The following is a 15,429-nucleotide window of genomic DNA, read 5'->3' on the forward strand; positions in this document are numbered from 1 at the left end:
CTCCTTTTTTCCCATTTTTGTCATAGTCCATTCAGCCCATCGCACCTGCACTGACAATCCCACCCAACCCCTAACCCCATAACACTGCCAGTCCCCCTGACATTCAGGGTTAATTTAGCGCGGCCAATCCAACCTAATCCGCACATTTTTGGAGTGTGGGAAGAAACCGGAGTACCCGGAGGAAACCCATGTGGATATAGAGCGAACGTGCAAACACCACGGTAGCACAGTGGTTAGCACTGTTCACAGCTCCAGGGTCCTGGGTTCGATTCCCGGCTCGGGTCACTGTCTGTGTGGAGTTTGCACATTCTCCTCGTGTCTGCGTGGGTTTCCTCCGGGTACTCCGGTTTCCTCCCACACTCCAAAGATGTGCGGGTTAGGTTGGTTGGCCGTGCTAAGAAATTGCCCCTTAGTGTCCAGGGATTTGTAGGCTAGAGGGGTTAGTGGGTATAATATGGGGGTAGGGCCTGGGTGGGATTGTGTTCGGTGCAGACTCGATGGGCCGAAGGGTCTCTTTCTGCACTGTAGGGTTCTATGATTCTATGACCACACAGGCAGTGACCCGAGGTCGGAATTTAACCCAGGTCCCTGACATTGAGGCAGCAGTGCTAACCACTGTGCCCCCATATCGCCCTATTCTCTCTGGTTGTAGAACCAAAAGCAAAATCTGAATTAGAGTGATGCCGTTCTGTGTGATGTCGATTGTCACACAAAGGGTAGTGGAGATATAAAATTGTCCCCCTCTAAACGCTATAAATACTGGGGATCAAGTGAAGGTTTCATGAGAGCAATCGCTGGGTTTTTTATTAAGGAAAGGTATAGAGGTATATGTTATTCAGACACAGATCAGTACAGTGGGAGAGACTGAGTGGCCCCTGCCTGTGCGCTGAGAGTTGTCACATATAACCACATTTGATGGGCAATTGAATCCAGCAGCAAATTCTAATTGATGAATCAATAATAAATTCTTATTGAGGGCAGAGAGAGGTTATTAGATGCATTTAAATGAGCAATGCAATTTCACAGGCCCAGGCAGGTTTAGTGAACCGAGCTTTATTACGCGTTATGGGGGGAGCGGCTCTTAAAGCCATCAGATCCTTTTAGATGGTACAGTGAAAGACTTTGAAATGTCTTTATACAAAGTCTGATCATTATTATTTTGTCTGCATTTCCAGTGATTCGGAGGGTGTCACATTGTGTTAGTTTGTGTCCAGAGCTCGATAAGCTTTCTCGGAGTTCCCTCAGCGTACTGTGAAAACTCTCTCTGCTCCCATCCCCAGGTGGTTTGTCGAAACAGTGACACGCCTGCAAATGCTAAACGACAGTGTTTGACTCGCGCTGAAGCTTCTGCTCTGAAGTGAACAGATTTTCTCTCTTTTCCTCTGACCCTGGGAGGATTGCACCCTTTGCGTGGATCGAACTGGACGCCCAGTGCCCCCTGTCTAAAGAGAAAGAAACAGAAGGACTATTCCGTAGGTAGTGGCGCAGAACCCACCTGAGCAGGCAAACGATTGGGCCCGGTTTACCATCTCACGGCACCGCGGGTAATGCAGCGCTCCTTCACTGCTACACTGAAATCACCAACCTGGGTTGAAAGAGTCTTGAATCTCAGAATTGTTCCAGTGCAGATGGTGGCCACTTGGCCCATGGTGACTGCACTGGCTCTTTGAATGAATATTTCAGCCCACGACACGGTTGCACAGTGGGCTAGCACTGCTGCTTCACAGCTCCAGGGTTCGATTCCCGGCTCGGGTCACTGTCTGTGTGGAGTTTGCACATTCTCCTCGTGTCTGCGTGGGTTTCCTCCGGTTTCCTTGCACAGTCCAAAGATGTGCGGGTTAGGTTGATTGGCCATGCTAAGAAATTGCCCCTTAGTGTCCAGGGATGCATAGGTTAGAGGGATTAGTGGGTATAATATAGGGGTAGGACCTGGGTGGGATTGTATTCAGTGCAGATTCGATGGGCTGAAGGGCCTCTTTCTGCACTGTAGGGTTCTATATTCCATTCCCTTCTCCCCGTAACCCTGCACATTTTTCCTTTACAGTCTAATTTCCCTTCAATTGAACCTGTTTCTCAGGCAGTGGGTTCTGGATGCTGACCACTCATTGTGTGAAAATGGGTTTTCTCTTATGGGTGCAAATTTAGAGAATTATATGTGCGCCAGATTAAGGGAGGTCTAATTTAGGGACAATTTATTAACACCAATCAGCCTAAAAGCACGTTTTTGGGGTGTGGGAGGAAACCGGAGCACCCAGAGAAAACCCACGCCAGCACGGGGAGAATGTGCAAACTCCCACAGACACCGACCCAAGCCGGAGATCCGACCTGGATCTGCACAGCAAACAGTGATAGTCACTGAGCTGTTGTGTTGCCTGTCAGTTGGTCCAGTTTAAGCGTACACTAACGACGTGAAGTTCTAGGCTACTCTCAAAGCAACATCCAGGAGCAGCCCTCGCACGACCCACCGCGTGTATGCCCCTCGTTGGACAACAAGGCGGACCGAATCGCCTGTGGATGTAAAAAGAGACATCAATAAACATACACAGCCAATGCCACTGTGCATGAGACAAGCCCAGAATCTATCTCCTCGCTTGCTCCAAAAACCAATTCAAATTCACACTGGATCCCATTCATGATCGTCACAAGAGAGACAAACTAGACTCGAGCTGATGGGATGAGTCACTGCACCTGATCTTAGGTTTCATCCTTCGCTTGATCTTAACCAAAAGCCTCTCCCATACCATTTATCTCCCCACAATCCCGCAAATCCTTTCTTTTCAAGGGCACGTTTGATTATTCCTGTGGAATCTGATTCGACCAACCTTTCAGGTCAAGACCACTCTGTGTGTGAAGCCTTGTAGCCCTGGTTCTTTAGATAACTGTCTCAGATCCATGGTCTCTGGTTACTGACACATTTGCCAGTTGTAACAGTTTCCTGATAGTTGCTTCATTGAATACTGCTGATTATTTTTCATATCTCCATTGAGTCAATTTCTAGGTGTGAGGGGCAAGATTATTACACAGGGGTAGGAGTCTGGAACATGCTGCCAGGAGTAGTGGTGGACACAGATATGATAGGGGTGTTAAAAGAGACTTTTAGATAAACACGTGAATATGCAAGGAACAGAGAGATATGGATCAAGGGCAGGGAAAAGGGATTAATTCAATTTGGTGTCATGTTCTGTACAACATCGCGGGTCGAACGGCCTGTTCCTGTGCTGCACTGTTCTCTGTTCTATCATAAAACCATAAAAACATAGAATTCTGTGGTGCAGAAGGAGACCATTCGGCCCATCGAGTCTGCACCGTTCACCATCCCACCCAGGCCCCATCCCCATATCCCTGTGCATTTACCCGAGCTAATCCCTCTGACCCTAAGGGGCAATTTAGCACGGCCAATCCACCTAACTCATGCACAACTTTGGATTGTGAGTGGAAACCGGAGCACCCGGAGGAAACCCACGCAGACACGGGGAGAATGTGCAAACTCCACGCAGATGTTGACGAGGCGACGAAACTGATTGATGAGGGTAGGGCAGTGGATATTGTCTACATGGACTTCAGTAAGGCCTTTGACAAGGTCCCACATGGCAGACTGGTGCAGAAGGCGAAGTTACACAGGATCAGAGATAAGCTGGCGAGGTGGATACAGAACTGGCTCGGTCATAGAAGACAAAGGGTGGAGTGGAAGGGTGCATTTCTGTATGGAGGGCTGTGACAAGTGGTGTTCCTCAGGGATCAGTGCAGGGACCTCTGCTGTTTGTAATATATATAAATAATTTGGAGGAAAATGTAACTGGATTGATTTGTAAGTTTGTGGACAATGGTGGATTTGGGGATAGCGATGAGGACCATCAGAGGGTACAGCAGGATATAGATCAATTGGAGACTAGGGTGGAGAGATGGCAGATGGAGTTTAATTTGGACAAATGTGAGGTAATGTATTTTGGAAGGTCCAATACAGATAGGAAAAATACAGTAAATGGCAGAACCCTTAAGAATATTGATTGGCAGAAGGATCTGGGTGTACAGGTACACAGGTCACTGAAAGTGGCAATGCAGGTGGAGAAGGTAGTCAAGAAGGCATACAGCATGCTTACCTTCATCAGCCGGAGTATTGAGTTTAGAAATGGGCATGAAAAGTCATGTTGCAGCTTTATAGAACCTTACTTAGGTTGCCCTTGGAATATAGTGTTTAATTCTGGTCGCCACACTACCAGAAGGATGTGGAGGCTTTGGAGAGGGGACAGAAAAGATTTACCAGGATGTAGCCTGGTATGGAGGGCATTAGCTATGAGGAGAGGTTGGAGAAACTTGGTTTGTTCTCACTGGAGTGATGGAGGTTGAGGGGAGACCTGATAGAAGTCTACAAGTTTATGAGAGGCATGGACAGAGTGGATAGTCAGAAGCTTCTTCCCAGAGTGGAAGAATCAATTATCGGGAGCACAGGTTTAAAGTGCGAGGGGCAAGGTTTAAAGGAGATGTACAAGGCAAATTGTCTACACAGAGGGTGGTGGGTGCCTGGAACTTGCTGCCGGGGGAGGTAGTGGAAGCAGATACGGTAGTGACTTTCAAGGGGGGTCTTGACAAATACATGAACGAGATGGGAATAGAGGGATATGGTCACCGGAAGGGTAGGGGGTTTTAGTTAAGTCGGGGGCAGCATGGTGGGTGCAAGCTTGGAGGGCCGGAGGGCCTGTTCCTGTGCTGTAATTTTCTTTGTTCTTTGACCTAAGCTGGGAATTGAACCCAGGTCTCCCACGCTGTGAGGCACCTATCAGGGTCTGAGGAGAGGAACCCCAGCTTCTCCAATCACTCCGCAGAACATTTCTGCTTGCATGATTAAGATGGTAACTTTCTCTTCCGGCGGATTATCTGAGTTAAAACAGCAGATAAGTTGGAAACTCTTAAGAAGGGTTATGTCTCACTGAGCAAAAACTACATATAAATCTGCCACATCCCAGGGGTCCAATTATTGATATTACACACTGACTGCGGAGCTCTCTGCGTGTCCAGCCTTTGCCAAGTTGGAAACATTTAGTAAACGGGTCACCCACAATTTCTAGGGGAAGTCCACACCACTGTGGCCAGTGGGCACTTTGGCAGGAATAATAGTAGGAGGGATTATTATTTAAAGGGCGAAAAGCTGCAGCGTGCTACGGTGCAGAGGGGCCTGGGGGTCCTTGTGCACGAATCGCAAAAACCCAGTCTGCAGGTGCAGCAGGTGGTCAAAAAGGCGAATAGGATGCTGGTCTTTATAGCGAGGGGGATAGAATATAAAAGTAGGGAGGTCTTGCTGCAGCTGTACAGGGCATTGGTGAGGCCGCAGCTGGAGTACTGTGCGCAGTTTTGGTCGCCGCACTTACGCAAGGATATTTTGGCCTTGGAGGGAGTGCAGAGGAGGTTTACTAGGCTGATTCCAGAGTTGAGGGGGTTGAACTATGAGGAGAGGCTGAATAAACTAGGCTTGTACTCATCAGAGTTTAGAAGAATGAAGGGAGATCTCATTGAGACATATAAGATGATGAATGGGTTGGATAGGATAGAGATGGAGAGACTCTTCCCGCTCAGAAAGGACAGTAGGACTAGGGGGCACAGCCTCAGGATAAAGGGGGGGGAGGTTTAGAATGGAGTTGAGGAGGAACTTCTTCACTCAAAGGGTGGTGAATCTCTGGAATTCTCTGCCCGTTGAAGTGGTGGAGGCTGCCTCGCTAAATATTTTTAAGACGCGGGTTGATGGGTTTTTGATACGCAAGGGGATTAAGGGTTATGGGGAGAGGGCGGGAATGTGGAACTGAGCCACAACAGATCAGCCATGATCTTATTGAATGGCGGGGCAGGCTCGAAGGGCTAGATGGCCTACTCCTGCTCCTATTTCTTATGTTCTTATGTTTTTAATATAAAAGTAGGGAGGTCTTGCTGCAACTGTACAGGGCACTGGTGAGGCCGCAGCTGGACTACTGTGTGTAGTTTTGGTCGCCGCACTTGCGCAAGGATATTTTGGCCTTGGAGGGAGTGCAGAGGAGGTTCACTCGGCTGATACAGGAGATGAGGGGGTTGGACTATGAAGAGAGACTAAATAGACTGGGTCTGTACTCGTTGGAGTTTAGAAGGATGAGTGGGGATCTTATAGAGACGTACAAGATAATGAAAGGGATGGATAGGGTAGAGGTAGAGAGATTTTTCTCACTCAGAAAGGACAGCAGGACTAGAGGGCACAGCCTCAAGATAAGGGGGGGTCAGTTTAGAACAGAGTTGAGGAACTTCTTCACTCAATGGGTAGTGAATCTCTGGAATTCTCTGCCCGTTGAAGTGGTGGAGGCTACCTCGCTAAATATATTTAAGACACGGGTAGATAGGTTTTTGATAGACAGGGGAATTAAGGGTTATGGGGAGAAAGCAGGAAAGTGGAACTGATCCACTTCAGATCAGCCATGATCTTATTGAATGGCGGGGCAGGCTCGAAGGGCTAGATGGCCGACTCCTGCTCCTATTTCTTATGTTCTTATGAGCCATCGGTGAAAGCTCTTGACCATTTCAAATTTAACTGAAAGTGAACAACAGGTGATAGTAACTAATTATTTCCTTTTCACTCGTGGGCTTGGCAGTCATTGGCAAGGCCAGCATTTGTTGCCCATCCACAGTTGCCCTTGAGAAAGTAGTTGTCAGCGTGGACTCAATGGATTGAATGACCCCCTTCTGCACTGTAGGGGTTCTATTTGTGGTTCCAAGTATGGCTTTGCAAGCTGTGGATCCAACATTCAGGCTATCTGCTTGCAGACTCTTCTTCTAGACTGTTCCCTGAACATGTGACATCACGATGCGGAGATGCTGGCGTCGGACAGGGGTGCACACAGTAAGAAGTCTCTCAACACCAGGTTAAAGTCCGACAGGGTTTATTTGGTAACAAACGCCACCTAATGTTGTAAAAGAACAATTCTTCCCAGGGAGGGAGAAATAGACTGTGTTCGGTTAACACCAGGATATTGCTGTCTGAACCACATTGTGCAGCTTCTCACTTGAGTAATTCACACCAAGTGAATCATTCATCAAAGGCCAAAGTCTCATTTTGAATTCGTACAATCCCATCATGCGATGACTTTCGGGTCATTCAATGTCCGAAGATTCTTTCTAAAGGGTAACACAACCACTTACGTTTGGGAGGCCCTGCATTAAAGGATTTGAAGGTTTGCTCTAGCTGTTGCTGTTAAACGTCAACTCAGTATCTGACCCACCTCAACGTCACGCTCATTGCCAACCAATGGACACGCTCAGCAGCAAATGCTGTGAATTCAGCGTTCATGGGGATGATACACATCACAGTCTTGCAAAGGGTTTGGTGAGCTTGAGGGGTAAAGGTCAAGAACATAAATAAACAGAGCAGGAGTAGGCCATTTGGCCCTTTGATCCCACTCTGTGATTAATGAAACCATTGCTGGTCTTTTATTTCAACACCAGTTTCCTGCATTATCCCCATATCCCTCGAGGATTTGAATCCATAGAAAGATATTGATCTGAGTCCGGAACAAACTCAATGACTGACTCTCCATGGCCCTCTGGGGTAAAGGGGTCCAAAGATCCACCAGCCTCTGAGCGAAGGAGACTTAGGAAATACTTTGGCGGACATTTGTTACACTCTGTCAATGGCAAGGAGGCAAAACTGTACACATTACATCAGGTTTGACTTTGATTTGATTTGATTTATTATTATCACATGTATTATTATACAGTGAAAAGTATTGCTTCTTGCGCACTATACAGGCTAAGCATACCGTTCTTAGAGAAGGAAATGAGACAGTGCAGAATGTAGTGTTACAATCGTAGCTAGGGTGTAGGGAAAGATCAACTTCGTGCGAAGTGGGTCCATTCAAAAGTCTGACGGCAGCAGGGAAGAAGCTATTCTTGAGTCGGTTGGTGTGTGATCTCAGATTTTTGTATCTTTTTCCCAATCTCACCAAGTAGTCTCACCAAGGATTTATATAATTGCAGTAAGATATATTTACTCCTGTACTCAAATTCTGTGTGAGAAAAGTTGACATGACATTTGCCTTCCTAATCGTTTGCAATACCTGCATGTTCGCAAGTGTGAAACACTTCCGGATAGTTTTCAATGTTTTGAATTAATTTATTGACATTAAAACACAATAGATTTCCAGGCAAATATCCCATACAATCTGAACAGCAGAGTACAAGTTAAACCTCAGAGGCACCAGTTTCTGTTCTGGGTGTTAACAGTGTAGAATTTGTCATCCACGCTTCTTCTTAAAATGTTTCTCAAGTTCCAACAGCCAGCTGTCTGAGCTTTAATCTAATTTTGTTCTTATCTTTATATATTTAATTAGTTGTATGATTGCTTTGAGAACCAGTCACATGATTTGGTGATGGTGTCATTGGGGTGTTGCACAGGCTGTTGTTTTAGTTTCAGTTTCTATTCTGTGCAGCGCAGGGAACGTCTCTTTCAATAAACCCTTGTTGGTGTTAGTGTGAATCTACATGTGCAAACCACATCTGTTTGTTTAAAACCCACAATCTCTAACATAGGGCATATTATTATCTCTAATTGCTTATTGTATTCTTCCCAAGTACACTGTCTAACAAGTCCATGGTACCTCCCAGTGTTGCTAAAGTTAACATATTTTTTTTCTCCTGGTGTGTTTTGGTCTATTGAGTTATTAAGTATGCTTGAACAGTATAATAAGTTACAGGTAACTAATTTTTCCCAAGGCAACTTTAAGTCAACAGGATCCATGCTAATTTTTGATATTTGCCAATTCAACAATTATGAGCTCGAGGCCCTTACTCAATAGATGTTTCAATTCAATAATCTTTTTCTCGGCAGCTTATTGATTCCAAACTAAGGTGTGAGCTTGTTTTGATTATATTGCACACGAGTTATTGCTGTTCATAGCTAGAACCTATCTTGCCCCTTTATCCATGTGTTCATACTATCAATCCAGCACTTCACATCTACTCCTTTATCTCACTGTTCCCAGGCAGCTGATACACTGACCATTCCAGCTTCATTATAGAACATAGAAAACCACAGCACAAACAGGCCCTTCGGCCCACAAGTTGCACTGATCCTGTCCCTACCTACCAGGCCTACCTATAACCCTCAATCCCATTAACTCCCATGTACTCATCCAGAAGTCTCTTAAAAGACCCCAACGAGTTCGCCTCCACCACCACCGACGGCAGCCGATTCCACTCACTCGCCACCCTCTGATCTCTAATCAGTCTTGCTGAAGATTGTGCACCATCGTCTCAACAAGTCCAAGATCCTGCAGACTTCAATTAAAGTGGTCGGTACAAGAACCCTCTTCTGACCCAGTGATTTACTCATGTTGCAAGAGGCACGTGGAGCTTGACTGAGTGACTTATTCCTGTCACCCCCCCAAAAACCAGCAACAGTACATTAACCCATAAAGGTCCACCCGATATTTCTTCGTATTCATTCGTGGGACACGGGCATCACAGGTTGGCCAGCATTTATTACCCATCCCTAGTTGCCTGAATGCAGTTGTGAATCAAATACATTGGAGTCACATGTAGGCCAGACCAGGTAAGGATGCCAGATTTCCTTCCCTCAAAGAAGATGGGTTTTTGCGACAATCGACAATGGTTTCATGGTCATCAGTAGATTCTTAATTCCAGATATTTTTTATTGAATTCAACTTCCATCTGCCATAGTGGGATTCAAGCTGGGTTCCCAGGACATTAGCTAAATCTCTGGGTTAATAGTCTAGTCATAATGCCATGAAGCCATCATCTTCCCATTGTATCTATGATAGACATGAGAGGCTCCTGGAGGTGTCAAATGGCCATTGCCTGGAGATTAGTGTCTCTCTTCCTCTGTACAGTGTTATGGGTCAAGTTATTTCACACGTAGCCCCCTTACTATGTTTGAAGGGTTTCATTCTCAGTCAACAGTGTCTCAGAGACACAGCTCCAGCAGTGTAGGAGTTAGATATTCTTCACTGCACAAGGTTTTAGACCTCCAGTCTAGAACTTCAACTGAAATCAACAGCTCTGTTGACAGGAGTATAGTGTTGATAGGCTAACAGTTAAGTCAGTGAGGAGGTGAGGCAGAAGGATGTGGTGATAGAGTTAGCAGAAGAGGGATGGGAAAAGGCCTAAGCTCGGAGCAGTTGGTCTGCTTTTCTACTCTACAATTTGATGTAATCCCCACAGTGTGCAGCCTCAGGTTACTATGTGGGGTGAACTTTCCAGTTCTACTAACAGCCTGTGTGAGCTTCAGGCAGCTTTTCAAAGGCAGGGTTTACTCGGTCACAGGTGGTTGCTGAGTTTGTTCAGCAGCATTGAGTTTAGATCTGGGACATGGCCGGTTCTGGAGCTGTTCTTTGTTCTTTGGATAGCTCACACGGCAGCAGCTGTTTAAAGGGAAATAACCACAACTCAAAGAAAAGTAAATTTGCTGTTCCAACCCAATGCTTAAAGGCTATTGGAAATTCGGTGACAGCAGAGAAAGGCTTTCGACATTTTAACTGCTTCTCCTGGGAGATGCCATAACGGAGCGTGTACCTAAGGCAAACACAGGGTCCCCTCATGTTGAGTTAATGGCCTCACAGCATTGCAAGTTCAAAAACCAGAAATGAAAGCGTGGAACGTGAATGTCTGTATAAGCCGTGTATGTTTATTGATGTCTTTTTTTTTACATCCACAGGCGATTTGGTCCGCCTTGTTGTCCAACAAGGGGCATACACGCGGTGGGTCGTGCGAGGGCTGCTTTTGGATGTTGCTTCGAGAATTGTCCAGTGCTTCACGTCGTTAGTGTACCCTTAAACTGGACCAACTGACGGGCAACACGACAGCTCGGTGACTATCACTGTTTGCTGTGCAGATACAGGGACCCGGGTCGGATCTCCGACTTGGGTCAACATCTGCGGGAGTTTGCACATTCTCCCCGTGCTTGCGTGGGTTTTCTCCCGGTGCTCCAGTTTCCTCCCACACCCCAAAAACGTGCTTTTAGGCTGATTGGTGTTAACAAATTGTCCCTAAATTAGACCTCCCTTAATCTGGCGCACGTATAATTCTCCAAATTTGCACACCTTTATTGTGGAGTCCAAGAAGCGTAGGCAAAAGTCATAGGTGGAAGGAGGATTGGAAATGAGGCACTCACTGAGTGTTAAAATGGGCATCGCGGGCTTGTTGGGCCGAAGGGCCTGTTTCCTGCGCTGTGTTGTTCTTTGTTCTTTGACAGGAACAATACAATTTGAAAACATTGATTTCTTTCTGGCAAAGCACCTCAGGAAGGAGATATGAGCCATGGACATAAGGGCAACGCAACCTTAGAATCCATACAGTGCAGAAGGAGGTCATTCAGCCCATCAAGTCTGTACCAGACCACAATTCCACCCAGGCTGTATTCCCACGCATTCACCCTAGCTAGTCCCCCTGACAATAAGGGGCAAGTTAGCATCCACCTAATCTGCACATCTTTGGAGTGTGGGAGGAAACCAGAGCACCCGAAAGAAATCCACGCGGACACGGGGAGACTCCACACTAACAGTGATCCGAGCCAGGAATCGAACCCAGATGCCTGGGCACTATGAGGCAGCAATGTTAACCACTGTGCTACCATGCTGTTATAGTACAAAGAACAACACAGCACAGGAAACAGGCCCTTCGGCCCTACAAGTCCGCAATGCTCATTTTAACACTCAGTGAGTGCCTCATTCCAATCCTCCTTCTGCCTGCGACTTTTGTCTACGCCTCTTGGACTCCACAATAAAGGGGTGCAAGTTTAGAGAATTATATGCGCACCAGATTAAGGGAGGTCTAATTTAGGGACAATTTGTTAACACCAATCAGCCTAAAAGCACATTTTTTGGGGTGTGGGAGGAAACCGGAGCACCCGGAGAAAACCCACGCAAGCACGGGGAGAATGTGCAAACTCCCACAGACACCGACCCAAGTCAGAGATCCAACCCAGGTCCATGTATCTGCACAACCATCAGTGATAGTACTTGAAAGTTTGGACATTAACACACATTACATAGAATTCAATTGCAATTCTTGGAATAATGTTCATATTTCTGATGCAAAATATTGAAAAATCGGGCACTTTGAACAAGAATTTGGTGCTTGCTGTCTTCATGTCTACCAATCAGGACATTGGTTACTGTCAGGTGGCATCTGATAACTAAATCCCAGTAACCGCTATCCAATTTATGGATTTGTCAAGGTTGGAACTAACTCTGCCGCATCTTTCCTAGTTCATTAAGCCAGCTTCCCAACAAGAATACCTACTGTCTAGAACAGCCTTCTGTGTGGTGATGGATTTTATCTGATTCTGTTTCTGTGGAATACACTGGCTCAATTCACTCTGTTAAATGCACAATGAAACTCTCTCCAGTCTGGAAATATTTTGTTCAGAAATGCTTTGAATGGATCCAAGCAGCTTACCATTTGAGTGCTTGCGCGCTACAACTAAACTGAGGCATGGACTCAGGAAGGATCACAGATATTTTACTCCCTCTGACCGTGGGGGACAGTATTTTAGGGGGGGCAATGGTCTACTGGTATTATTGCTAGATTATTATGGGATGGAAGGGCGGCATGGTAGAACAGTGGGTTAGCAACTGCTGCTTCACGGGTCCTGGGTTCGATTCCCGGCTCGGGTCACTGTCTGTGTGGAGTTTGCACATTCTCCTCGTGTCTGCGTGGGTTTCCTCCGGGTACTCCGGTTTCCTCCCACAGTCCAAAGGTTGATTGGCCATGCTAAGAAATTGCACCTTAGTGTCCAGGGATGTGTAGGTTAGAGGGATTAGTGGGTATAATATGTAGGGATATGAGGGTAGGGCCTGGATGGGATTGTGTTCAGTGCAGACTCGATGGGCCGAAGGGCCTCTTTCTGCACTGTAGGGTTCTATGATCATTAATGCAGAAACTCAGCTAACGTTCTAGGGTTCGAATCCTGCCACCATCCCACAGATGGTGGAATTTGGATTTAATTTTAATAATCTGGAACTAAGAGTCTACTGATGACCATGAAACCATTGCCAACGGTCGGAGAAATGCCCATCTGGCTCAAGGATATCCTTTAAGGAGGGAAATCTGCCGTCCTTACCTGGTCTGGCCTACATGTAACTCCAGAGCCACAGCGATGTGGTGGACTCTCAACCACCCTCCAAGGGCAACTAGGGATGGGCAAGTTCCCTCGTGGACTAGCCAGCCTCGCCCATGTCCGACAAATGGATAAAAAAGTCCAGTTTTGGAGCAAGCAGAGTGGGTATCGAATACAGTATTAAAAGATGTTCCAATGATGCAAGATTTATAATTCATAATAGTTAGTCACCCTGAGCTACTAAAAGGTTTGTCAGGTTGCTACATTTTAAACGTCAGGGGACCTCGTTTACCTATTTTGACCAACGGTTCTTTCTGGTTCACACACTTGTGATTGACGTCAATCCAGAAAATGCTAAAACCTTGACATGATTGAGTCCCTAAACATTCCAGACCAGAGACGGTACGATTGTTCTTGTTAGTACATTTACCCCATGGTGTAGCAGCACCATCTGTTGGTTTAACCTGGTGTTGTGAGCCTTCTTGCTGTGTTTACCCCAGCCCAATGCCGGCATCTCCACCTCGTGGTTGAGGCTGGGACCAGGTCCAGCTCACATAGCCCATTCCGAAGACCCTGTGTGATATTAAATACATCGGGAATGATTCTCCCATCCTGACTGTGCACATTTCCTGGCGTGTTGGGATGGGAGAATCGCGGGTTGGCCATTTGTGTCCAGAACGTCGCCCATCTCCCACAGCCGGTGAACAAGCTCAGGAGGGACCGCGCTGGGAACCGGAGGGAAGAGAGATAAGTCATTGAAATCTTTTAAAAATGTGATTATTGGGCTTGGAATGGGATTTTCCCAGCTCGATAACAGCCCCAGCAGGAATATTACACTCCGACAGGGTTTAGAGCGGCTCTCCATTTGCAGGGAGCCAGTGGGAGACCCCATTGGAGTGAAGGGGGTGCAATTGGGGCCCCCCCTAGACATGGGCACCCTGTTAGTGCCAGCCTGTGCCCCTTGGTGTTGCCTGGGCACTGGGCAGTGCTAGACTAGTGGGGCCTGGGTGTGGGGCCTATTGTGGGCAGGGCCTAGGGGGCGATGGGTGGGGGTGGGGAGTCTTGCTGCCACCCTGCATGGGGATTGGTCGGGGCTGGAGGGAGACCAGCGATCGGGACAGGCTGGGGTGGAGAGGGGGTGGTCCACTGGGGTGGAGGGAGGGGTAGGGATATCGCTATTTCTGAATAGGGGGAGCTGGACATCGGGGCACTCTGGGATTGGGGGGGATCAGGGTTGGCCCAGGAATGGTTGTGGGGACCACAATCGGGCCATGGGGATGGGTTGGGGGGAGAGGGGAGCCATGCGAGGGTCCCACTGTGGCCAGCGATCGGGGCCACTGCACATGCGCAGAGTTCAGGAGCTGGCAGCGAATAGACCCCGTTCCCCCTGGGTTTTTAATGAGATTCACAGTTGGGATCTCTGCAGTGCACAGAGTGCGGAGATTTGGGTTTGGAGTTGAACTGAAAAAGCACGGTTGGTATTTAGACCAGTTTTCTGGCCAATTCAGCACTCTTTGGCCCCCATCATCTCACATTCCCCCCCGTCCTCTAAGAGAACTTATTATTTTAAATTCAGTAAAGCCTCAGCTGGAATGGAGAGCAGCGGAATTATTCATTTCCACTGAAGCATCATTCACATTATTCCACAGACACGGAGAAACCTCTCCCCATGGAAACACCCCACCCCCCCCTCCATACCCCACCCCACCCCCCTCCATACCCCACCCTGCCCCCCACACAATCCCTCCCCATGGAAACATCCCACCCCCACACAATCCCTCCCCATGGAAACAAACCCCCCCCCATACCCCACCCCCCTCCATACCCCACCCCACCCCCACACAATCCCTCCCCATAGAAACAAACCCCCCCCAATACCCCACCCCGCCCCCATACAATGGAGCTCCCCAGAGGAATCTCCCTTGGCACCCTGGCATTCCCCTGACTCTGTTCCTGGCAGTGCCAGTGGGAATTACCATGGGGCAGTGCCAGTGAACAGTGCCAACTGGCAATGCAAGGGGGCAGTGCCAGTGGATGGTACCATGGGGCAATGCAAGGGGGCAGTGCCAGTGGGAATTACCATGGGGCAATGCCAGTGAACAGTGCCAACTGGCAATGCAAGGGGGCAGTGCCAGTGAACGGTACCATGGGGCAATGCAAGGGGGCAGTGCCAGGGTGCAGTGCAAGGGGCCAGAGCAAGGGGCCAGTGCCAGGCTTTCCTATCCCGCTGAATGGAGATTTGACAGGCTGACAAATTCTCCGACATTGCTGCAGTGGGAACGTGGCATGAACTGCCAGTTAGATCGCACACGTGTTTCAGCCCTTTGGTCTTCAGTGAGCAG

The 15,429-nt window shown here is 47.7% G+C and overlaps 1 protein-coding gene across 1 annotated transcript in view; it reads left to right on the forward strand.

The window, feature by feature from the left end:
• Nucleotides 1-7,616: 7,616 nt before the first annotated feature.
• Nucleotides 7,617-15,429, forward strand: part of palm1a (paralemmin 1a) — a 303,084-nt gene continuing 295,271 nt past the window's right edge. Inside the window, exon 1 of the mRNA XM_080213248.1 lies at nt 7,617-7,678. Within this exon, the coding sequence (XP_080069374.1) occupies nt 7,644-7,678 (35 nt within the window). The 5' untranslated portion in view covers nt 7,617-7,643. The remainder of the gene's footprint in view (nt 7,679-15,429) is intronic.

The sequence above is a fragment of the Carcharhinus amblyrhynchos genome, chromosome 26 (genome assembly GCF_965287045.1).
Source record: "Carcharhinus amblyrhynchos chromosome 26, sCarAmb.v2.hapA, whole genome shotgun sequence".
Taxonomy (NCBI): Eukaryota; Metazoa; Chordata; class Chondrichthyes; order Carcharhiniformes; family Carcharhinidae; genus Carcharhinus; species Carcharhinus amblyrhynchos.